Genomic DNA, 25,622 nt, shown 5'->3' with positions numbered 1-25,622 from the left:
GGTTACTACTATCAAGTCGCTATGGATGAGTATGTGCCCTTACTTAATTCTGGATCTTTCTTTAAATCTCATGTCATTGTGCATGCTGTGCATTGAATTTGGCAGTTTTTCCAATTTATCACTAGTTATTAGTGATTAATTTGAAATCTTGCATTTTATTTTGGATCCCTGATTGCAGATTCTTAGTTTGTAGGTTTATTCTAAGTAACTTTGGGCCTACTTGATGTGGTTGGGTATTGATTGATTGCTTTAATGAGTAAAAAACATTTCAATGATCTTTCCAGTAACCAAATAATTGTTTATCTGCTTCTAGGGAGAATGAAGTCGAACTTTTACAAAGATATCGACGGGACAGGCGCGTTCTGTTAGATTTTATACTCTCTGGTAGCTTGATAAAGAAGGTCGTAATGCCTCCAGGTGCTGTCTCATTAGATGATGTCGATCTGGATCAAGTCAGTGTGGATTATGTTCTCAATTGTGCCAAGAAAGGTGATCAATTTTGATACAAGTTTCTCTTCTTTTGTGCTGAATATGTAAGAAATGAACTGTAAGCATGACAAGCGCTAAAGTTTCCTCATTGGGGTTGATGACTGTAGGTGGTATGCTTGAACTGTCAGAAGCTATTCGAGATTACCATGATGCCACTTTATTCCCCAGCGTGGTAAGATTAGGTTTACTGAATTCAAAGTTTAGTTAACTGGTTTTAGGTGCATGTTTCAGTGCTCTCTTTGAATTATACAATTTCTCCCTTTTGCATGCTTGACATTTTTGTGTTGTTGGAGGCAAATTTTGGCTTGCGCATTTTTCATCCTTCTAGTTTCCTTCTCCCAATTATATTTAATTACATTCATACTCGAGCATGCAGAAAAGTCGGTATCCTCTTTTAACTTTTGTTATAATTTCAAAAAAGAATAATGCAGGTTCCACTGATGAATTCTTTCTAGTCACGGATCCCACAGCTTCAGGTTCTCCTCCCCGAAGGGCGCCTCCGTCTGTCCCTGTTGTGGTTCCAACACCAATTTTGTCCAGCCTTTCTATTTCGGAGCCTCTTGAGAGTGAACAACTTGAGGAGTCACCAAGCCTGTTGAAGTCCCAATCTCTCAACTCTTCACAAGTTAAAGAACTGACAGTAGATGACATTGATGATTTTGATGATGATGTTTTGGAGGAGGTTGAAAGCCGTAGATATTCCAGAAGAGTTTTAAATGATGCCTCTGATGTTGTTCTTGGATTGCCTTCATTTGCTACTGGTAAACGTTGCTCGTGATAGTCTAGTGTGGAATCTTGGAGTTCGTCCTTTTATCGGTGCTCTCATAGTTCTTACTACCTGTAGCTCTACTAAAACAACTTTCTGTTTGGGAGCCTTTGAACAAATGGAGTTAAACTGTTGAATCATGTTCTTTTTAGCTTGTTTTCCTTGGTACAGTCGATTCATGTGATTTGTTTGAATTTTAATCCTTTTCACATTGAAAGGATTCAATCGGTCGAGAATATATCTTTTAGGTTCAGTTTATCAGTGTGTTAGTAGAAAGAATCTTTATAGAGTTAAACTCTTTATGATTGAATAAGAATCACTGTAACCAATCTTGTTTGTTCACATTATCACAGGCATTACAGACGACGATCTCCGAGAAACTGCATATGAAATCCTCCTTGCTGCAGCTGGAGCTTCAGGGTATCTTTCTATTTTTGTTTTTTTTTGACCTTTTATCTTTTATCCTCTTTACATAACTGATTGATTTTGTGTTTCTTGCTTTTTCTCATGCTCAAACAGGGGGCTTATCGTTCCATCAAAGGATAAAAAGAAAGAGAAGAAGTCTAGATTGATGAAGAAGCTGGGGCGAAGTAAGAGTGAACACGTAGTGATGCAATCTCAGAATTCTCATGGTTTAGTTGGCCTGTTGGAGACAATGCGTATTCAGATGGAGGTACAAAGTAATTTTCCTACATATATATCTCCTCAAATGTTCATGGACCTTACTGTCACCTGGTTACAGGAAACAGATTAAGTTTTCCTCCAACATTTATTCGAGTTTGAAGCTTGAGTATGCCTCAGAGCCTTGGATGTAATTATGTCTTAATAATTGAGATGAATGAAGTTCGAAATCAAATTTTTACTCCCTTAGCTGGAAAACCAGTGAATTTGGGTACTCATTAGGATAACACTAGCTCTGCCGAGGAACTTCTAACATAATAGCTCCTAATTGTTTCTTTGCCATCTTTCTCCTCTTCTCTTTATAATTTGGATGGTTGAGGAAGTATTGGTTTGTTACTAGGAAACCCAGGAGTCTTTCGTTCTCATTTTCATCTTTTGCTTTTGCCTTTTCCACTATTTAGAACACCGAGAATGTGTTTGTTTTTCCCATTTTGAACAAAAATACAAGTTTTAATTTCGTACTTGTGACTATTTATTCAGACATTAAACACCTATTTAGTTAAAGTAGGAACCATGTCATTAATGGTGGATATGACTGTTCCACTAATTTTAAAATAAAATCCACTACATAATTAAAGAATAACTTCTCTTTCTATAATGGGATCCATAACAAACTAAATAATAATTTCTCTCAACCCGACATAATTTGACTGATAAGATATGAAGAAGATAAATTGGTCCCTTATATTTAATATTGAGCTAAGGTATCAATTTTAACCCAATGAAGTTGAGATTTCTATGCTATATCAAAGCACACTTTTGTTTTCCCACAAAATAAATGCAATAATAAGAATGAACAAAAAGATGATGACAATGGAAAACAAATGAAAATGATAACCAATGAGGCCTTAGTTAAGAAGTTTAATCCTATGCCAGTTAACTTTTTAGCCTCTGGTATGGCATCTAGGTCAGATAAGATTGGAGCTTAAGGTCCCTGACTGCAAGAGTTGCTGTAAATAAAAATTCTCTTTGTTGATTGGCAAATTGCAATGCAGCTAGAGACCCTTTGAAGATATGAAGTCCCTCAAAGAGAAAGGCCATGGCTTTAGTTTTCAGAATATCGAGGGTCTGTTTATTTAGAAGGACTTCAATTCTCGCTAAGGGATGAATGCTACGAGGCATGCTTAACACATGTAAGTCGGATAGGAATGGGATTGAGGGAATTTGAACAAATTCAGAACTGTGAAATGTGGTTTCCTCAGCTAAAAATTCAATATTTAGGTTAAAAAAAAGTTCAAACAGAGGAAAATATCCTCAAAGGCATTTTTAGTTATTTTTATAGGAAAAAGAGCAAAAGGTTTCAAATTTTGTTGGTTAAAATGCGGGGAGATATAAAGGCTGCATAGACTTGGTTCCTGTAAACTCAATTTCCATCCCTCTATTAGAAAGTTAGCTAATAAATTATTTCTGCAGCATTTTTGAATAAGGTAACTGCTAGACCTTTTTGTTTACAAAGTGATTTTCGCCTTGGAGGAAGTGGACTGGAGAAGACTGATAAAAGATCAGCTGAATTTTCTTGACTTGTGGTCATTATGAACTCTGTAGGCGCTTGTGCATGGAAAGGAGTGCTTGGTAGAGCAAATAATCTATCCTCGAAAGTATATGTAGTAGGAAAGAATAAGCATTTTGGTTTTGGTCATGCAGGTTTGTGTTAAGTTGTTTAAACCAGTGTTGTCTTATTGATCCATCTCGCTTCTTTAGATTGGTGAGTTGCAGGTAGTTTGGGTTGATTTTCAACCATTGTTGCAAGCTATGTTGTCATCTTCATTTCTGCTATTTCCTTTTCGTCGTTGTATTTCTAAGTTTGTTTTGTTATTGTGTCCTTGCATAGTACTTTTGAGTTTTGTCTTTATTTTGTTTTTTTTCCAAGCTTCATATTTGCTAGCTCTTTTGCTTTCTGTTTCTTTTTCCTTTTCAGATTATGAATTAGTGTTTGGTTCTTAGTGATCTTAAATTTAATTTTATATTCGTCTATGCTGAATGACATTTCTGCTTTTGTGTGGAGAAATGTCAGTTGAATAATGACAGCTGCTATTACCTCGGCCTTCACCAAGCTTCAGTTTCATTTTTGTAGTACTGTTTATTCAACATTGTCCTTTAGCTTTGAAGCCTGTTTCGTATAGTTGTCCAATTCATACTTACAATTCATTGATTTGGATGAGTATGAAACAGATTTCGGAGGAAATGGACATTAGAACAAGACGGGCACTTCTCAGTGCCATGGTCGGAAAAGTTGGGAAAAGGATGGATACTCTGTTGATCCCATTGGAATTATTATGTTGCATATCACGAACAGAATTCTCAGACAAGAAGTCCTATATAAAATGGCAGAAGAGACAAGTGAGTTTTCTGTCTCCACTTTCTTTTGTAAGATCATATCCCTCTCTCTCTCTTCCTCCCTCGTCATTTTATCTTCTTTTTCTTGCTTTGTTTTTGTTTTCTCCCCCCATATTTTTCTTTGGGGTTGGGAGTTTTGGAGGTTTGAGATTTTCTCTTGGTTTTGTGAGGGTGAGGAGTGTGTGCAGCTGTTAAGATTTGTCAAAGCAAAGATTATGTTGATATTCATTAATATAACTTCCCTTTTATTACCTCTTTTTAAATACTCTTTCCATTTGGTGTCAGTCCAGTTAAATATGTTGGAGGAAGGGCTTGTAAATCACCCTGTTGTTGGATTTGGAGAATCTGGGAGAAAAGCAAGCGATTTGAGGATTCTACTGGCAAAGATTGAAGAGTCTGAGGTGTGTCCGAATACTTTTAACTTCATTCTTCCTGGATATTGACATTTATCTGGCATCCTTTTTAATGATTTTTTTGAACTTGGTTAAGCACATCTTCATTTCTGAGAAACTTGGTTGTCTTTATCTGTGGTCTTCATCTATACTTCACCCGTACAGGCAGTGTCCTTGCTTAACCTTTCTCAACTAACTCATCCATCTGCAAACTTATTAGCTTCTGAGTATATCTAGTCTGTTGCAGGCTCATCTATGTGAGTCTGCTTATTGTCTCCTGAAAGTAGTGAGTCATGGTCATTTGCAGTGTGATTCGACTAAGCAGTATAAATTATCTGTGTTTTTTATTCCAATTCTCTTCTCTCCGTTTTTAAGGTTTCATTTGTTTTTGTTAACTTCTTTTAGATCTTTGCTGTTCATGTGATATTCCATTAGGTAACAGGTAATTCTGATTAGTTTTTTAATCACTTATACCACAATTACTTTATTATTAGACGCCTTTGATATTTTATTATTAGACGCCTTTGATATTCAGGAATGTCCTTTGTACTGATTAGAGTTGCTGTATGGGCAGTTAGCAGGTTTCCTTTTGTATCTCACTCTAAATTATGTTTATTTTTTCAGTCTCTTCCATCAGCTACCGGTGATCTTCAACGGATGGAATGTTTGAGGTCTCTGAGGGATATTGCTATCCCACTTGCAGAGAGGCCCGCAAGAGGTGATTTAACTGGTGAAATATGCCACTGGGCAGATGGTTATCACCTGAATGTCAGATTGTATGAGAAACTACTGCTCAGTGTCTTTGATGTTTTGGATGAGGGCAAACTTACAGAGGTTACTGGAATATTTTCTGTTTTTCTTTAACAATTTGTGATGTATAATGATGCTGAATATGCTGAAAATCAATCCTGGAGTTTTGAAGCTGAATCCAATCATTTTCTTTAAAAGAGAAAATTGGTGGACTTTTGGTGCTTCTACAACTTTGACTGACTTCTAAAGACATTACCTATTATTTCATTCTTTCTTGGGAAAAAGGATCAGATGCTCGAAATGTACAATCTCATGATTACTTCGTCCTTCTGAATAACACAACTTCGTTATGGCAGGAAATTGAAGAAATGTTGGAGCTTTTCAAGTCAACCTGGCGTATTTTAGGAATCACAGAAACAATCCATTACACTTGCTATGCATGGGTGTTATTCCGGCAGGTATTACACTGAAGAAAATTTTCAGGAATTTATTAGAATAATTTGCTTTATAAATGCATGAATTTCCAGATCAAATGGATGGATGATGGCTAACGCTCGCTCTTTTTCTCTCTTAGACAGAGAGTCTATCCAGCCATCTGTTTTGGTTTTCTTTTCGTTCTTCTCATCTCATTCTTTTGTCCCATTATTGTGATTAAGTCTACCACAACTGTGTGAGTCTTTTAGCGGACAACAGGTGAATCGGATATTATTCCCACGTGGGAGATGATTTAAGTACCAACTAAACAACTTCTCCTTTTATCTAGACATTCAAATTAAGAGTGACAGAAGTTGAAAATAAATTAAAAAACAACTACTAAATGCAAAGGTTAACTAAAATTGAAGAATAGAGAGAAAAAGCTTCTAGGATTCAGATTTCATCTGCTAAATTCACTTAACGAATTCGAAGCTAGATTGAATGAACAAATTCAGATTTATTACAATGATAAAATCATCTAAGGCATATGTGGATCCTTTACATTTATTGATAGCTCACACTGGTACGTGTTTATGTGTAATTAAACCATCATAGTTTAGTACTTCTATGAACTACTGTTAAACTTCAGTTTTTTTCATCGTTTAACACCTTAGACATGTAGATGTCCAATTATCTCCATGTACCAAAATCAGAGACATGAAATGACAAAACGTATTTTTCAATCAATCATGGGCTTTTAATTAATCAAAGAAATTATAGTGACTATTGCTTAGGATGATGGGATTAGCTACTCATAGAAAAGAAAAACATTGAATTAATCATAAAATGTTTCAGAAAGATCTATCAGGAAAATAAAGAGAGGAAGAAGTCGTTGTAAGAAAGCTGTCATATCTTGTTGAAAGGAGGTGATGTTGATCCAATGTACTGGATGCATAAACCCTGCATTATCCACCTGTATCAGAAAAATTCGATCTCTTTCCCATCAATTTGTAAAACTAAACTTGCTCACAAAAGACTAATAGTTGATTAGAAGGTAAGTCTGAGATTAATTTACTAAAGTCCATTACAACTTGGTCCTTTTTGCTGAGGTCAATAATGTAAGTACTCATAAAGATTGGGAGAAATGGAAAGTCCTGCATTTTGTATTTGTTGCAGTTTTGTGCGGTATTGTACATTTTTTTATAACTTTTAAAAATTATTTCCCAAATTTATCCCTCTCATTTTTTTTTTTCGAATGTCCCAGAATAAGACTTTCTCCCCTAACATGGAACTCGATTCTAGATCTGCCTCTTAGTTTAAGTAATAATGTGACACAACTAACTTTCTGCCTCTACTTTTGAGTGCAATAATGTAAACATAAGCAAAATTTACTTTTTCAATCATCTAAAACTTTGTGGTCAAACCAGAAAAATTGAAAATGGGATGGGTGGGAGTATGTAATTATCTGTGCATGTCAAATACTTTCATATGCTATGCTCCAAGCTTGGTTTTATTGCAGTCAGCATTCAGATCATGTGGGCTCCTGACCGTGTGTGTTATATAGTTCAAGTTACTTTTTGCTATCTGATTGGCCACGTTCCTATATATGTATTAAAATTTAACCACAACCACCTACATGCATTACAGTTTGTCATGACTGGTGAACAAGATATCCTGCAACATGCTATTGACCAGTTGAAGAGAATACCTTTAAAGGAGCAACGGGGCCCACAGGAAAGGTTGCACTTGAAAAGCTTGAGTTGCAGAGTTCAGAGTGAGAAGGGATTTCAGGAGTTAACTTTCTTGCAGTCATTCCTTTTGCCTATTCAAAAATGGGCTGATGCACAGCTGACAGATTACCATCTTCATTTTGCTGAGGTCTTTCAAATGAATTTTAGTATTTATTTTTCAGTTGATTGATTGTAGACAATAGACATGAATTATGTTAATTTTTACATCATTTGTGCATATTTTGACTGCTATCATTTAATTTTATTCAAGATCCAATTATCTTCAAGTGGAGGCCGACTTAATGTTTCACGTGAACATAGCTGTAAGAAATTTGTTTTTCCTTGATACCATTTCCTTTCTAGGACTTAGTTCAAGGTTTAAAATGATGACTAAATCTTTTTAGGAGTCAATTTTTTAACCTTAGTCCAGTACCTCAACTATGAATCTTCAAGCTTATCTGGCCACCAGACTTTATCTTCATAGCTTAAGAAACTGCTAAGTTGAATTGAAGGGAAATGAGATTCTTCTTAACTGGGTGTCTTTGATTTAAGTTAGCACAGCTATCTGGCTGTTTTTTTTTTCCATCCCTAACTTAAAAGTGAGTATGGATTACGTGAAATCATTAACCTTATGCGCTTTTTCAGCTATATCTTACTCGTGTTCGGAAAAAAGGTAGTTTGGTTAATTCAATGAAAAAGGGCTATTTCTACTTGGTTATGTTGTTGCCTCATATCCTATCTATTGTTTCCCTGAAAAAGATAGGCTGTCAATTCTTTTAAGAATATACAAGACAATAATTTTACTCTTGATGTTTTAAGATTGAGATTTCATAAATGAGTGACTGCCTGCTGAGATATAGGTGCATCTAACTGAAATTTATTGGGATAAACATGTTTTCTTGGTACTCAACTAGTTCTACGCTGTGATCTGATTAGGATGTTTCTCTCCCGATAACATTGAAACCTACCCTGGCTAATTCTCCATTTCAATTGTATGTGTATTGTGTGAAAAGTGATATCTGGAAAAACAAGATCTGTGTGGAAACCAAGAAAATGAGATATTGGAAATACTTCCCAAAAGATTACTGTATGTCTTGTACATCCTTTATTTCTCTTGATGCTTTGAATTGATCTATCCAAATACTCAAAGTTTAATCTATAAAACACTTGTGAGTGTAAGTCATTCACAGCATAGGAAAAGTTCAGAATTATAGATGCATTTAATCTGCACTGTGTTGAGAAATATACAACAACCTTTACTTCCCATTTAGTAGTTGATCTGTCTTACATCCTTGATTGTTAAAATTTCAGCAAAATGTCAAATTTGTACTCCCTATGTATTTCACTCATGGTTATTCCTTTTCAGTGATATTACTTATCATGAATCATGAGTGAAATTTTTCAGACAAGGAACTCTGGGAGATCATATATCTGTGTATTTGATTGCTTTACTTGCTTCTCTTGTTCTCTTTAGGGATCAAAACTGATGGAAAATGCAGTAGTTGTTGCCATGGTTGCTCGGAGGCTTCTTCTCGAAGAACCTGAGTTGGTATTACGGTTTTCCTTGGTTAATCTCTTTTTTTTTGTTCTGCCCTTGGGAATCTTCAAGTTGATGTTTTTTATATTGTCAGATTTTCCAGTTTTTCTCTGTCCGATTGCAATTTGCTAAAAAATTGAAAAAATGGCTTAATGCGCCATGTCTCTTTGTTCTTACCCATTTGCCCCTAATTTGAGTCCCAGGTTTCACATATGATGATTGCTTTAGTTAATTTTCCTTGCAGTGGGAGGAAAGTCAAAAGAGAGTAAGTCTGTGAAGTGAAACAAAAATGATGAAGTATTAATATGAAAACTAGTTGATGAACACCATGTATTCATGCATGTGACTGATTCATTACAGTCTATATGAGCCTAACAACAACATTAAAGCTAAAACTTTAGTTATTGCTTGCAGCCGATGCAGGCTGCACCTCTCACAGATGCAGAGCAAATAGAGATGTATGTGTCATCTTCAAATAAACATGCATTCGCCAGAGTAAGTAGTTTAATCCAAATTGTTTGATTTTTGAACTCTGTTAGTTTGATTGTTGATATTAGGTAATTCTTATGCTGAAGTTTGCCATGGATAATTTTAAGATCTTACGATTGAACTGACGAAAGAAGATTGGTGATTGAATTGTATTAGGGCGAGTTAATTATATTCAGGCGGCACTTTCCTTTGATGCTCAATTGAAATGGATAATGCTCAATAGTTCTTGACAAACCTATATAAAGCAAAGACTAGGTTAAGTAATGAACTTTCCTTTTTGACAAGTATGGTTTGCATATAATGTATCCATATACTCCTGAGATCTGCAAGTCCTGTTTAGGCAGATAATGCTAGATATGCTTAATGGTATACCATACAGATATGATACATAGGGATTAGGGAGAGAAGAAGAGAGGGGCTTGATAAACTAATGAGGAAACATGCTTTGCTGTTTCACTATCTCATGCACTATTTCCTGGACTTCCTGATCTTCTGGATTTAGTATGCAAGTATAGTTACATTTTTAAATCTAAATTGTAGTGTCCATAATCTCCATGTCATAAAAGCATTGATGGGCAGCATTAGTATCCTGTTTCACCTGACTGAAGTAATGTGTTCTTTTTAATTATTCGTGACGTTCTTACTAATCAATGTCTAGGAAGTATCTTGATTTATCTGGATGATCTTGCTGTCTTTTTGGCATCTAGCTTTATATCCAGCTTCATCAAACACCTTAACCTGATTACCACCATCTAATTCCTAGAACATTGTAGCATTTTGTTGGTTACAACAAACATGCATTGAAGGACGGGTTAGAAGGCCTAATCCTGGAAGCTATGATTCATGTTTTATTTAGTTGTACTGCCCATTGTAATTGTTAAATCTAAACCCTCCACTGAGTTTGGTTGTTTCATGATCTTATGTGTTGCTGAAGTCACTCTGTCTGTACTTCGAGAAAGTTGCTATTCCATACATCGGAATAGGAGAAAGTTCCTTACTTTATCTTGATTTCCTTCTTTACAGATTATACAGGAAGTTGAAGCATTATCTGACACAACAAATGAACATCCCTTGGCATTACTTGCTGAACAGACAAGGAAGCTTTTGAGAAAAGATACGACCATGTATTTACCCATATTAACCCTGCGGCATCCGAATGCAAGTGCCGTTTCAGCATCTCTTATACACAAGCTTTATGGCATGAAACTGGTAAGCTTGCATCTTTGACAGTTCTTCACCATGGTGAGCAACATGTTATTCTAACTATTTTAATTTCTTCAGAAACCATTTGTTGATAGTGCTGAACATCTTACGGAGGATGTAGTATCTGTGTTTCCGGCTGCTGATAGTCTTGAGCAAAATTTAGTTGCTGTCATCACATCTACCTGTCAAGAGGGCACTGCAGAGGCTTACCTTAAGAAACTAAATTTGTACAAGGTGAGGGGTTGCCTTTAAAGTATTCATTCGCCTATTAGTCTTTGGAGTAGATTATGCCAATCAAATTATTTTCTGCACTATACCCGAGGTATGCTGATGTAAATTTTGGGCTGAATAAATAAGATTACATAGTGGTGATGATATATGTGGATGGTTATTGTGGTTTGGAGTACAAAGTTGTGGTAAAAGCTGTAGCTTGGTATTTCTAGATTTATGGAGAGGACCATGAGAGTTTCAGTATAATACGATGCATCTACATCAGAAAAATGTCATTTGTTCCTTGATCCTTAGTCTGCCAGTCTTCAGCTTATTGGAAGGAATGACTCAATGGTAGATGTTGATTCTCTATTAAATGTTTGAGGAATCCTTGCTACGGATTCTGATCTCAGATCATTGAAGACCTCCTCCAAAGTCTGTTCTTGTCCTCGAGGGAATTCCATGAAAAAACTAAAAAAAGGAAGATGAAAAACAGAAAGAAAGAAACAGGGAACAGAGGAATTAACAAGGCTTGGCCATGAATAATAACAAATAATTGTAAGATTTCCTGGAGAGGCTTTTAAGATGGATAAAGTGCCAACTCAAAAAGTGACTTGATTTACTTTTCTTAAGTTATAGCTGGAAGTGTACGCTAATGTTGCAGGAAAGGATAGAGGCAACACTTAGCTTTGATGGAATTGTGTTGCAAGTGGGAATTATTGCTTCATTTTCTATGAGCTGAAGCAGGCAGAGACTGCAGAATAATACTTGTTCCTAGATCAACTAGTTTAACTGCACATATTCCATGATACTTATTTCTATTGTAAATTGATTACTAAATAAAGAATTCAGGTTTTAAATAAAATAAATGGATTTAATTGATAAACTAAATTGCGATGGTAATTTCACTTCCACAAGCAAAGATATGCTTCTATTATTACTTCTTGTCTCAATGCACTTGGTAATATCAACTGTTTCCATGTGTAAGTTACCCTTTTTCTTTAATAACGAGCTTTTTACAGAAATAAACTCGATGCGTTTTTGTAACTTTATTTCTCATCTCATGCGTTTTTGTAATAAACTTTTAATATTTAATCTTAACATTTTGGAGCCAAAGTGAGTTCTTTAGTGTAATATTTGACATATACTATTTTTATCATTCAGATTGAGACTATATCTGGAACATTGGTGCTGCGTTGGGTCAATGCGCAACTTGCAAGAATCTCAGCTTGGGTTGAACGTGTTATTCAACAAGAGGTAATGATCATTCACTATTTTGTCACTCACTAGTAATAAAGGGATACACATACAGAGTAATGTAAAATTGATGTATTCTCTCTCCATATTGCTTTTTAAATGAATTGTGTGGACGTGGAAATTAGAAGTTTTAATATTCTTTATCTTTAGCAATTGTCCATTCTGAGGTTAGACATCTATGCTAGCAGGTGAATCTGGTTATGCGTTGATATTCGTTCATTGACAAAATAAATGTTGATGTGCCTTAATGCACAGAGTGTGACTTACAGTTGAATTTCTAAAATTGTATTTACCTTTCCCCTAGTGTTTTTTATTTAACAATGTTTTTTCGTATCTACTTTAAATTAAGAGATGCTGCCTTAATCTATCCAGTTGCAAACATGTGATGTATAATCTCCTAGTTAAGTTGTTTACTATTGTAAGTATAGGAGTGGTTTGTTCTTCCAATTTCCCATATGTAGTAGCGCCTAAACATTATTTTCACAGTTAACTAAAAATATGTATTAACCAAATCAAGCTCATAAATATCTTGGATTATATTAGAAAAATCATGTTTGCTGCATAGTTTCTGTGGAAATACAATGGCAATAATCAATTCTGTCTCTGATGCATAAGGCTGCTAAGAATAACAAGTTGAAATTGAGTATTATAAGTAAACATAATATTCACCTCGATGAAATGCATGCCTGTCTTGGATGATCAGAACATTTAACAGGTTATATGATAAATAGGTTTGGAGCACTCAGTTTCCAGTCTTTTGCTGGATAGCTGGATGATCTTACTGTTTCTTTTGTAATTTTGATTTTTTAACCTGGGGATGTCTGTTATTCTGCAAGTTTCTTTATTTCCTCTTGTTGTGTGCAAGTAATGAATGCTTAGCACTTGCTTTCAGAATTGGGCCCCAGTCTCAGTTCAGCAAAGGCATGGAAGTTCAATCGTTGAGGTCTACAGGATTGTTGAGGAGGTTCGCATATTTACAGTACCCTTAGTTATTTTGGGCTTGCCTTTTCAGATTATTTCCTTATCTTGGGCTTGCCCTATTAATCGAAAACAAGCAGGAAAAGGAGAAAATTATATGTAGTTTTTCCACCTTTTTAGTAACTGTTAACTGTCAAAATTCAATGATGCTATCATGTGATGATAAAGCTGAAATGGGGCCTATCTTTCATCTTTCTTGGCAGACGGTTGATCAATTCTTTGCTCTTAAAGTTCCAATGAGACCAGGGGAACTGAGTAGCCTCTTTCGTGGCATTGATAATGCATTCCAAGTATATACAAAGCATGTTGTTGGCAGCCTAGGTACTACATTCATCTTTTGTTTGATGCCAAATGTTGTTTCATTTTCTATATGTTTGAACTTGAATGCCTTCATGAAAGCTGTGTATGAAAATTCCAAACAACTACACAGTTGTTTTGAGTTCTTATAAAATGTGAAAATAAATGGTTTTAACCTCCAAAGTTCTGAAACATCTTCCTTTTCTCCTGAGCAGTATTATACTATACATGCTAAATCAATTTGATCCAGTCTTTCATTGAGGCGAAAGGGGTTTTAATGGGAGAAAATATATGGTATAATTGCAAGATTAGTGCAATGTATCTACGGTATCTGATTGTAGCTTGTAATCCGAATTACTTATTCTCCATATGGTAGATAATGAGCTCAGTGAACTAATGTAATATTTGAATTTTATGTTCATGGCATTTCAACTTGGACTTGCTTACCCTTCGAGCTATTCAGTTGTTTATGTGAGATTCTTGCTTGCAGTTGATTTGTCAACATATGTTTGTTGTTTATATTTCTCCAAGGTGGAGTGCTTTATGTGATTTCCCACTTAAGTTCTGGCATTTCTTGATTGTTTGGAGATCTTGGTTACATTACTTTAAACTTAAGACTCAATTACTTGTCCTTGAAGTTTCTATTCTTCTGTACTAATCCTGCAGCTGACAAGGAAGACATAATTCCACCTGTGCCCACTCTTACACGATACAGGAGAGAAAGCGGAATCAAAGCTTTTGTCAAGAAGGAACTAACAGATCCAAGGCTGCCTGAAGTTAGAAAGTCAAATGACGTCAATGTTTTGACGACACCAATACTTTGCGTTCAGTTAAATACCCTTTATGTGAGTTCAAGCTACATTATTTTTCACCTCTGTACCTGTCACCTGTTTCTTTCTATCCCCCACCCACCCACCCACCGCACACACCCAAAAAAAAAAAATAAAAGAAGAAAGAAGAAACAAATAGAGAAGAAAACCAAGATTATACTTTCCTATATATGATTGTTACTTAGCTCCAATTTGTAATTGTTTTCTTGTTTCGAAGTTCTTGGTGATCAACAGAGCACATAAATCGATCTCTTGTTTCAAAAGATCAAGAGACAAAAGGATATATGCATAAAGCTTCCTGCACATTAAACATCTTAATATGAAGATTCTCTTCCTCTCCCTTCAGAAAAGTGTGAAGAACCCATGGTGACTAGTGATAGTTGGATGTTCTTTGGTGTTTGGTTTGATCAAAAAACAGGTTATTATATGTTAGGAATGAGTTCATTAAGATTAATGAAGAAATGTTCAGATGTGAATATTCGGAAAGGCTGTGAATAGCTGAGGTATACTTTTGGTTGAAGACAGATGAACTACGGACTGAGGTGTAAATTAAGTCTTTCTTCACAGAACCTAACTCCTCCGTATATAAAGGTAGGATTTAGTTCATTCATTTGAATCAAACATGGTTTTTATCAAGTTAAAAAGAGAGATGAAATGGAGGAGGATAAACATCGATATTTAGAAGAAATCAAATAAAAGCTGCTTGCCAATCTATCTAAAGGTCTAAGAAAGGTTGACCCTGCCAAATGCAACTATTAGCCAAGTTGTAGTCACTGTAGATACCATTTCTTTTGGTCCATGATAAGCCTAGATGCACAAGTCATTTCGCAACATCTTAGCTTCTTTATTTCCACGGACCCTTCTGAAGCATCAACAACATTTCATCTATGAAATGAAAGACGGAAGTCCAAGTGCTCCTTTTAATAAATTAAAGTCTTTCCCAAAATACCTTCACATAAAGGACAGTCCAGAAGATGGCTATTGTTCCCCTCATTAGTCTTACAAATGGCACACCACTTTGGGCAGAGTACCCTGTCAGATTCACCAGTTCACCTTTTATGTATGAAAAGGGTGCTCGTGCGCATAATTGCTTGTCCCATGATTTTTCTACTGATTGCTATTTATAGAATCAAACCTTTGATACATTTTACCAAGAATTTCTTTGAAATAGTTCCCCCTGATCTCTTCTTCTGCTCTGTTTTTTCCTGAAGTATTTGGCTAGGACCCTCTAATATCTTCTTTTGTATGCTTGCTTACATTCATCAATAGTGGTGCTTGATTCTATATTACTCTTTCTATATTTGGTCACATTTCCTGATTAATACTAATGCAAGCATTTGGTTAACCGTAGTATGCGATTAGCCAGCTGAGTAAGTTGGAAGATAGCATTTTGGAGCGATGGAATCAGAAGCGTTATGGTCGTCCTATGGGTAATTAATGCATACTTGCACTTTTCAAGTGAATTGAACCGAGTTAAAAAGTAAATGTGCACGTTATTTCTTTGAAAATATTTTCTACTGTTTTGTCGTAAATAATTGTTAGAATTCAGCTCTAAATATCATGGCATACCCTAGTTTTGAAGCTTCATGTGTTGCTTGTTTTGGGTTGGAGATGGAAATTAGGCTCTTCTAGTACTACAATAAAAGCACATTGGTTGCCTAATAGGAAATCAGCTGTCCATGCGTAATATATACATTCTTGAGGACTTGGTTTATGTTATCCCACCCCTTTCAATTTGTTTGATTGGCTTTTGTCTGCTAGCTCCTTATTGTTTAATTCTCAGCAGCTCACCTCCTGTCATTGTCTTCCACAAGTCCTACATCTCTTCAAATAACAAAACAACTTATAGTACGTAGTATGTACGTTAATCTATGATGGTTCTTTGTCAGTCTCATTTAAGATGATCTGTAATGTCTAGTCACTGTAGCATTTTAGTATCTGAAAAATCTCAATACAGCAACTCTGAACTATTGGCTGAGGCAGCTGTAGGAATCTCAAGTGAACACTGCAAGGTGAGCAATGAATGCAATTAAAAAAGGTTTATTTATGCTGATCTTCCTTGTGTGCAGAGAGGAGCATGGAAGATAACTCCAGAAATTCCATTCGAAAGGACAGTTTCGATGGAAGTAGAAAAGATATAAATGCAGCTATTGATCAAATTTGTGAATTTACTGGTATGTGTCATTGGGATTGGGATTTTATCTTTTCAAGCTTGCATTCAAGCTTATGATTTTTGGTTTTACTTATAGGAACTAAAACAATTTTTTGGGATTTGAGAGAGCCATTCATCGATGGTCTCTATAAGCCAAGTGTCGCTCAGTCTAGGTTGGAATCTCTGGTTGAGCCTCTTGATCTGGTAAGATCTATTCTTGTTCAAAATTGAGATAGAACGATTTTGTTTATTGTTGGTTTAGGGATTTATTGTCAGGAAAAGCCTTTTTGGTATTGTGTTTGTTTCATCTTACCTGGCCAATAATGATTCCGACACTAATACTTCTTGTATGCAATAACATAACACCGACGTCTAGCCATTCGATCTATGAATATTTGGGCATCATGTTTATCCTCTTTAGGATGGTAATACACTCAGAATGTAGAAAATGTAAGTACTGATTCAGCCTATTCCAGATAACCCGACCTGTTGCAGTTTCTTAAACTCAATTGTATCACAAGGAACATAATGAAATTGTTTGATTAAAAGAGAATGTTTTCTGGAGCTGGTATATTGATTTTCTTGACAATGACTGCAGGTACTTAATCAGTTGTGTGATATCATAGTTGAGCCACTTCGTGATCGTGTTGTAACGGGTCTCCTTCAAGCAGCCCTGGTTTGTCACTATCATGCTCGTTTTAACTTGTCAGAATACTTAAAAGTAGTGTTGTTATTGTTCTTTTATATCATCTTGTATATTCTAGGATGGCTTAATCCGTGTTATACTAGACGGAGGTCCATCGCGTATGTTCACTCCAGCTGATGCTAAGCTACTAGAAGAAGACTTAGAGGTTTTAAAGGTATATCCTGAGAGCCAGTACTTGATTTCCTATATCCATATTCATCATGCGTCTGTTTACTTGTTTGCTTCCATCGTTATCGACTAATAAGAATGATGAGTAACTTGGATTTCATTATACTAATGTATCCATGATTACAGGAATTCTTTATCTCTGGTGGAGACGGACTCCCTCGCGGAGTTGTGGAAAACCAAGTAGCACGTCTTCGGCAGGTGATAAAGTTGCATGGCTATGAGGTTAGTATCGTAATAAGCTCCCTAGTCCATTGGAGATACCAACCTATGTAATTAGTTTAAAACTTCAGTTTATATAACATGGGTGTAAATGATACTTATACCTGTATGATATGTCAGCATGCGTATTCTTGAGATACCCTGAGGTTTTGTAACACTAAATGTTGACATACTGATGAACGATCTCATCCTGCTCATGTGCCTAGTAATTCACATGGGTCGTGAACTATTAGATCATGATATGATGACATATAATCTAAGGATACTACTCACATGGAATGTGAACTTTATATCAAAGCATGATGCTATCATAGATTGATATACTGATAGTATCTTGTATAATACAAGTCATTCTGCTCGAGTTATTCCCATTTCTATAGCAGCTGGTCCTTCAGAGTGAGACTCGAGTCGACTGGCACTAACGTTCACATTCTTGGTTTGTGATGGACTGTTAGACACGAGAACTGATCGAGGACTTGAAATCTGCAAGTGAGATGGAAATGCAAGGTGGGAGGAGTAAATTGGGTGCCGATGCAAAGACCCTTATAAGGATTCTCTGTCACAGGAGTGATTCAGAGGCTTCTCAGTTCCTCAAGAAACAGTACAGAATCCCCAAATCTGCAACTTAGGCCAGCCGAAGAGGTCAGAAAATTCTGTTTGTTTTCTCATGGTTTGTATCTTCTTTCAGGGCAATAGATAGGCTCATAGTGTTTGTTCAACTCATTGATTATTCTTTGAGAAGTGTAAGAACGTTTACTGCTGTTTTGTACCTACAGAATCTCTCAGTATTTGAGTTAGATGTGGTTTGAAGTTGCAATACAGTTTTGATGATAGGCTATATAATTTTTTTGTCCGAGGCATTTCTACAAACACCTTGTATAAAGTAAGCATTCATGCATTGCACGCTGCTGTGAGTTCTCTGTCCAAATGCTACTAAGTAATTTAATAAATTGCAAAAGAATTTTATAATCTAGGAAAAGTTAATTAATACAAATAAATATGGTAAAAAGGTTCATTTTTAGATATGAACATACATAGGTTTATTTATTATTTCATTTTTTTAAAAAATATTTTTCATATTAATTAATATTGTATTTCTTGTTCCATTCTCAAAGCTGTTTTTAAATTTTCCAATATTCACTAATATTGTATTTTCTATTTCCTTCTTAGAGCATATGTCTATATTTGTAGGGTTATTACATATACAATATATTTAGATAAAAAATTGTCTGAACGCAAACATTCAGTGGTAAAAATTTACACAAACGCCCCTTATAGAATAATTCATTGACACACCCTCAAGGGGTTTTATGCTCAGACCTATTCAGGGATGTATTTGTAATTTCGCCCTTGTTTATCGAGGGCGGTAATTGTCCGCGAATGTAATTTGTCTTTAAATTTAACATTATATGTAATATTTCTTCTATGAATGGTTCTTTAATTCTTGGTATAATTTCTTTTCATAATCACTGCCACTAATTATGGATCAAACCAGTTAAAATATCCAATTATTTTGAATATCACTTTTATGGGTAAATTATAACTACCTCATTTAAAATTTAATATAATTGTGGATATTTTTTTGTTGGTCGAGAAATTATGAATATCCTCGCAAATAAAAATAACTATGTATTTCTAAACGGTGAGTAGAAATACATTATCGTTGCTATTTTTTTAAAAAAAAGTTTGAAAAAAATATAAAAGAATTTGACAATTGGTATAATTAAATAATTCATAGGACATAATAGGCCATAAAGATATTTTAGAAACTTTAAGATATATATATATATATATATATATATATATAAAATTATAATTCAAAAGAATATTTTAAACAATTACCAAAAAAATTGATTGAAAACTAACGAAATTGGTTAGAGAAACATCAAAATCATGGAATTATAATTATGACAAACTTTAATAAAAATGGCTATAATTTAGCTATTCTTTAGCATAACAATTTTTATGTAGATGTGGTTGCACTTCATCCGCATGATTCCTCGATGCACCCCCATACCGGAATGGCGTAGAATTTATGAACCGCGTTTCTTGTTTCGGCCCAGCACGACTTTAGAATGTCTATCCAGCGGTACTTTCACGACTTTAGAATGCGAACCAGAAATTCTAGCCGAACTTCCGCGACTTTAGAGTGTGAACCACCAAACCATCCCCATGAGTAGTTAGTTGCATGTTGCATCAAATAAGTTTAGGTATAATTTGTTTCCGTTCAATAAATATATTTATTTATTAGTTAAAATTTATAATTGAGTGAAAATTCCTATTTGTCCCTAATTGTTTCAATACTGATTCATTGCAGATTTAATAAATATTTTCACACCAAATTACCTATATATATATATATATAAGGGTGATGATGTATCTCCTCGCTGCATTAGTGCATGTTGAGATGTAAAAGGAAAGTTTGAAATGAAAAGATTTTCTTTTATATGTAATAGTCAGCAATAAGTCAACTGAAGGTAAATTATTCAATTTGTTTTTTCGCTAATATCAACAAATTTGATAATTTTTACTAAAGAAAGAATTTATTTAGTAGACGGAATTAAACGTCTGGGGTACTAAATATAATTTTTTAAATTATAATAAATCTAAATGTAATTATATATCAAACTTTAGAAAAAAAAAAAACGGTGTAATTAGGCAGCTCCGAATCATGTCCATAAAGAATTCAGTACACACCTTTTGGCAAATTATACTTTTAGTCCCATAATAGGATAGGGGTTCAACACTTCAGATGTTACGATTTATGGGATTTTAAAATGAAACCAAAATTACGAAAACTACATTTAGTCTTATGATATATGAGATTTCAAAATAGTATCAAAATTGAAAAAACTAGATATGTTTAATTCCATAAATTTTGTAAAGCAGAAGGACTAAATGTGTTAAGTTTCTTAATTTTAACACTATTTTAAAAATTTTATAAAATAGAAAACTAAATGTGTTGAATCTCTGCCGACTCTTTTCGCATTCTCAGTTCAACTCCTAGGATTTAACTTCTATATATTGTTTGCACACTCTTCTCATCCAAACACACAAACAATTACATTAACAACACATCATAAGATATTTATATATTATATTGATAATAGAAAATATCTTATACAAGGTGTTTTAATAAAAAAGAGTGTATGATAATTAAAGAAAACGTTGCAGGGGGTGTTACAAAATAAGTGAAGATGGAGCGGTGTGGTAGTGTGCATGTAATCTCCAAGGAGCTGATCAAGCCATCATCTTCAACTCCCCACCATCTTAGAAACCTCAAACTATCACTGCTTGATCAGTTATCACCTCCAGTCTATGTTCCTGTCATCTTCTTCTACGAGGCCGACGAGTTGAGAAGCTTGACCAGCAGCACTGACCCTGCTCAAGTATGTCGAAACTTGAAACACTCCCTCTCAAACACTTTAACTTCCTTCTATCCGATAGCCGGAAAGATTGATCCACAAAATGTCACGGTTTGTTGTGATGATACCGGCGTTGAGTTCATTGAAGCTCGTGCCAAAGCCCGCCTTCGGGACGTTATACGGGAACCGGAGGTAGACCAGTTTCAGTACCTGCCGGTGGAGCTTCTTGAGGGCATATACATCGGTGAGGGTACCCTTTTGATGGTGCAAATCAACTTCTTTGAGTGTGGAGGGGTTGCCATTGGAGTATGCATGTCCCACCTAGTAGCCGACGCGTCATCCCTGGTGGAGTTCATGAATGCATGGGCAGCTACCTGCCGGGGAGAGAACCCAAAATCTGGTCCAGAATTTGGCGTGATGGCACACTATTTTCCAGCACAAGACCTGTCTGACTCGAACATCTCGCCGTCCCTCCTCATGGGGAACGACAAGCTTGTGACGAAGAGGTTTGTGTTCGATAAGGAGAAATTGGCAGCCCTTAAACAGGCTGCAGCTACTGGCGATGGATCAGATGTGAAGGATCCCACAAGGGTAGAGGCTGTCTCGGCTTTTATACTGAAATATTCCATAGACAACAACCTCCTGGACGCCAAGAAAAGCGTAGTTGCCGCGCACATGGTGAACATAAGGTCAAGAGCAAGCTCATCTCTTGGGAACGCCTTCGGCAATGGATGCTTCCTGTGTGCAGCAGAATTAGGCCATGATCAGTACCCTTGGCCTCTCCCGGAACTGCTGAGCAAACTGAGGAAAGCAATAAGAACGATCGACGATGAGTACATAAGAGAAACGGAGAGGGAAGATCGTTACTTGAGTGATCTTGGTAAATTATGCAACTTGGTTTCAGAGGGAGGGGCGGAGGTGTTTCTTTTCAGTAGTTGGTGTAGGTTTCCCATGTACGAGGTGGACTTCGGGTGGGGGAAGCCTGTTTGGGTGTGCACCACTGCATTCCCAATGAACCATCTTGTGATTCTGATGAGTACAAGAGATGGGGATGGGATTGAAGCATGGATCAACTTGCTTCCGGATCAGCTTCAATCACTTGAAAACCAATTCAAACTGATTGGTACCACCACAAATTACCCAGGAAATGAAGTACTCTGATCATCCATATCAATCATATTGTTTAGAAATAAACTGATGGTATAATTATATTGCTGGAAGGTATTGAAGGAATCGTGCAAGGTTGATCAGTAGTTCTTGTAATAGCCCCATGTTATATGTTGTTAAATTGTAACTTTCGTTATGTAATTATAAGGGGTGACATTTTCGGTCATCTTGAAATTGAAATTGGGGATTAAGTAGAATAATTTAGAAATGGACTAAATGTACTTAATTTGGTCTTAGGTGTTTTTAGTTTTGGCAGTTTTAGTTCTTTTGTTCGCTTGAGTTCACCTTCACTGGCGAGAAGGATGAACGCGTATGAAAAAATGACTGAAATGTTGAAAATTAAAACGATATAAGATCAAAATGCTATTTTAGAAAGTTAGAGGACAAAAATGTTACTTCATATGGGCCAATAGTTACAAAAATCCTATTTTTAAAATGTTGCGTGAAAGATATATATATATATATATATATATATATATGCATATTTCGGTGAAAAGGATGAATCCCGACAAGAAAAAAGACTAAAATCTAAAAAATTAAAAAGATGTAGGATCAAAATACTATTTTAGAATGTTAAAGGATGAAAATGACAAATGACCTGAATTATAAGATTAAAAATGCACTTAAGCCTTTAGATAAACTTAGCACATAATTAAGGACAAATTTTGCTGAAAATGCCATCAAATACTTATTAAACTTCACGAGTTCACAACTCATTAATTAATTAGTTAGAGCGTCTTTGTCGTGTTTTACTTTTTTGTGGTATGTCAGTTTTATTTATTTTATTAATTTGTATCTCTCTCTCTTCTCAACTTTCAAGTTTCTTTTCGTTCACAAATTTTTTTCAATAATTCTCACAAAATTTTCTATTTTATTTAGGTGAGCCTTCTAAAGGTATAGATAATTGTCATCTATACCTTGCAAAAATCTCGTATTTGATCTTATTGAGGGTCAAAATTCAGTCTAACATATTTTCACAACACTTTATTTTTGGGATGGGGAAGAGGTTACGTACGTATCCTTTAATTGTACATGGCCGTTAAGTAAAGAACTAGAGTTGAATATTTTGAAAAGTATAAAACCAATATTGCAAATATTTCTATATTAAAATATAAAATTTTAGTCTTGTAACATGGGACTACAAGAATTGTTTTTTACAATTTAGTCCAGTTAATTTTTTTGACAATTTAGTTTACTCATTTTTCAGCTTATCTCAATTTTATATTTAATTCAATTTGCACTAGATAAAACTTGCCCCCTAAATTATAGGACTAATATTATATTTTTCTCAGGTATAAATTGCAATTTTCCCATTCTTGGACTGATCGATCGCGAGTGTAGATCATCAAATTATTGAATTAATACATTGATTATTAGAAACCAAGTCGACTAGGTAGTGAAACACCATGCTAGGTTTTGCTTATTGTATTTCTCGAAAATGCTTCCTAAATGGCATTCAATGCTGCCAAAATTAACAGCGGCATGGCATCTAGATTACAGCAAAACAACCTCTGCAGTTGGGTGTTGCCTAACCAAGACTCGTGCTGCCGATGAGTTTGAATTGGCTTTCAAGTGATTGAACCTGATCTGGAAGCAAGTTGATCCATGCTTCAACGCCATTCCCATCTCTTGTACTCATCAGAATCGCAAGATTGTTCACTAGCAACGCAGTGGTGCACGCCCAAACAGGCTTCCCCCACCCGAAGTCCACCTCGTACATGGGAAACCTGCACCAACTACTGAAAAGAAACACCTCCGCCTCTCCCTCTGAAATCAAATCACATAATCTACCAAGATCACTCAAATAGCGATCTTCCCTCTCCGTTTCTCTTATGTACTTATCGTCGATCGTTCTTATCGCTCTCCTCAGTTTGCTCACCAGCTCATGTGGCTCCGGAGCATGCAACAGGTGCTGATGACTGAATTCTGCTGCAGCAGTGAAGAATCCGTTGCCGAACGTGTTCTCGAGAGGTGGGCTTGCTCTTGACCTTATGTTCACCACATGCCCGGCGAGTAAACTTTTCTTGGCGTCCAGAGGGTTGTTTTCGATGAAATGCTTCAGTACAAAAGCCGAGACAGCCTCTACCCGAGTGGGATCCCTCACGTCACCAGTAGCTGCAGCCTGTTTAAGGGCTGCCAATTTTTCCTTATCGAACACAATTCTCTTGGTCACAAGCTTGTCGTTCCCCATGAGGAGGGATGGTGAGATGTTGGAGTCAGACAGGTCTCGGGCTGGAAAATAGCGTCGTAACACGCCAAATTCTGGAGCAGTTTTCGGGTTTTCACCCCGACAGGTAGCTGCCCATGCGTTCATGAAATCCACCAGAGACGACCCGTCGGCCACTAGGTGCGACACGCATGCCGCCACAGCAACCCCTCCACAGTCAAAGAAGTTAATCTGCACCATGAAAAGGGTGCCCTCTCCTACATATATGCCCCCGAGAGGATCCACCGGAAGGTACTTCTGAAACTCCTCCAGTTTGGCGTCCTGCACGACTTCTCGGAGGCGGGCGTTGGCACGAGCTTCGACGAACTCTACTCCTCCGTCATCACAGTAAACCGTGAAACTTTCGGGATCGATCTTTCCAGCTAATGGATAGAACAAAGTCAAAGTGTTTGAGAGGGACTGTTTCAGGTGCCGACATATTTCGCCCTGGTCAGTGCCGCTGGCCAAACCCTTTAACTCATCCGCTTCGTAAAAGAAGATCAGAGAAATGTAAACCGGCGGAGATAGTTGATCGAGCACCGACAGGTTGAGGGTTTTAAGGTGGTCAGGAGTCGGAGTTGATGGTTTGATCAGCTCTTTGGAGATGACATGCACACTACCTGCGAAGTCCATGTCTAATTTTCGGTGTGTAGGTGATGTTTGTGTACTTGCTTTTACAAGTATTTATAGGAAAACATTGTACATCTCTCTCCAAGACAATGAATTATTTTCTATATTGCAAACGATCAAACTTAAAAATCAGCGTAAATCAATGCTATTTATTACGGTCAAATAAAATTACAGTAAAAAAACACTTCAAGTTTTACCCCCACAAAATTCACATTCAAACTAGGTTTGGTGGAGCCAAACTAATATTATAATATAATGCATTTTGCTATGTGATTGATTATTTTTTTTACTCTGTACAACAATCACAAAACAAGTATATTACACTTGACATGTAACTAGTTCAAGTCTTTTGTCACGATTTTTAATTATAACTAATATTTTGACATTATTTACAGAAACAACAATTAATAGTCATTATGCAATTATAATTTATCATAATTTTTCACTTTTAATTATGATAATTATCCCTAGCAAAAAGTAATATATATATTATTCAAATGAGTTGATACATTTTCTAGGACTTGAATTGAGAACAACTCATTTAATGTTAGGTTGAGTTAATAATATGTTTTGTAGGAGTTGATGCATTGAGAGTAACTCAAAATTTAATGTTTGGTTTAATTGGTAGATATATATGCGCCTAACCCTG

General features: G+C 35.8%; 3 protein-coding genes across 3 annotated transcripts in view; 2 read left to right on the top strand and 1 right to left on the bottom strand.

Moving 5' to 3' along the window:
- Positions 1-18,443, top strand: part of LOC105167710 — a gene marked incomplete in the record, with an annotated part of 18,752 nt that extends 309 nt beyond the window's left edge. Inside the window, 26 exon segments of the mRNA XM_011087529.2 lie at positions 1-29; positions 314-489; positions 597-661; positions 911-1,250; positions 1,609-1,675; positions 1,775-1,928; positions 4,109-4,276; positions 4,564-4,674; positions 5,290-5,499; positions 5,772-5,873; positions 7,477-7,707; positions 9,034-9,108; positions 9,511-9,591; positions 10,609-10,794; positions 10,867-11,022; positions 12,163-12,255; positions 13,148-13,219; positions 13,437-13,554; positions 14,197-14,375; positions 15,712-15,790; positions 16,430-16,534; positions 16,610-16,716; positions 17,111-17,188; positions 17,277-17,372; positions 17,513-17,608; positions 18,061-18,443. Coding sequence (XP_011085831.1) covers positions 22-29; positions 314-489; positions 597-661; positions 911-1,250; positions 1,609-1,675; positions 1,775-1,928; positions 4,109-4,276; positions 4,564-4,674; positions 5,290-5,499; positions 5,772-5,873; positions 7,477-7,707; positions 9,034-9,108; positions 9,511-9,591; positions 10,609-10,794; positions 10,867-11,022; positions 12,163-12,255; positions 13,148-13,219; positions 13,437-13,554; positions 14,197-14,375; positions 15,712-15,790; positions 16,430-16,534; positions 16,610-16,716; positions 17,111-17,188; positions 17,277-17,372; positions 17,513-17,608; positions 18,061-18,234 — 3,327 coding nt within the window.
- On the top strand, positions 20,655-22,398 carry LOC105168028 (vinorine synthase-like). Its single transcript, XM_011087939.2, has one exon. The coding sequence runs from the start codon at positions 20,803-20,805 to the stop codon at positions 22,129-22,131; it is 1,329 nt and encodes a 442-aa protein (XP_011086241.1). The 5' UTR covers positions 20,655-20,802; the 3' UTR covers positions 22,132-22,398.
- LOC105167703 (vinorine synthase-like) lies at positions 23,532-24,993 on the bottom strand. The gene has a single exon (XM_011087516.2). The coding sequence runs from the start codon at positions 24,974-24,976 to the stop codon at positions 23,666-23,668; it is 1,311 nt and encodes a 436-aa protein (XP_011085818.1). The 5' UTR covers positions 24,977-24,993; the 3' UTR covers positions 23,532-23,665.

This window comes from Sesamum indicum, linkage group LG1, assembly GCF_000512975.1.
Source record: "Sesamum indicum cultivar Zhongzhi No. 13 linkage group LG1, S_indicum_v1.0, whole genome shotgun sequence".
In the NCBI taxonomy this organism is placed as follows: domain Eukaryota; kingdom Viridiplantae; phylum Streptophyta; class Magnoliopsida; order Lamiales; family Pedaliaceae; genus Sesamum; species Sesamum indicum.
Note: the sequence above shows the minus strand (reverse complement) of the source record. Positions and strands in the feature narration are given on the sequence as shown.

Bases quoted from the DNA above. Each gene is read 5' to 3' on its own strand.
- LOC105167703 (XM_011087516.2), bottom strand. From the start codon at position 24,976: ATGGACTTCGCAGGTAGTGTGCATGTCATCTCCAAAGAGCTGATCAAA.
- LOC105168028 (XM_011087939.2), top strand. From the start codon at position 20,803: ATGGAGCGGTGTGGTAGTGTGCATGTAATCTCCAAGGAGCTGATCAAG.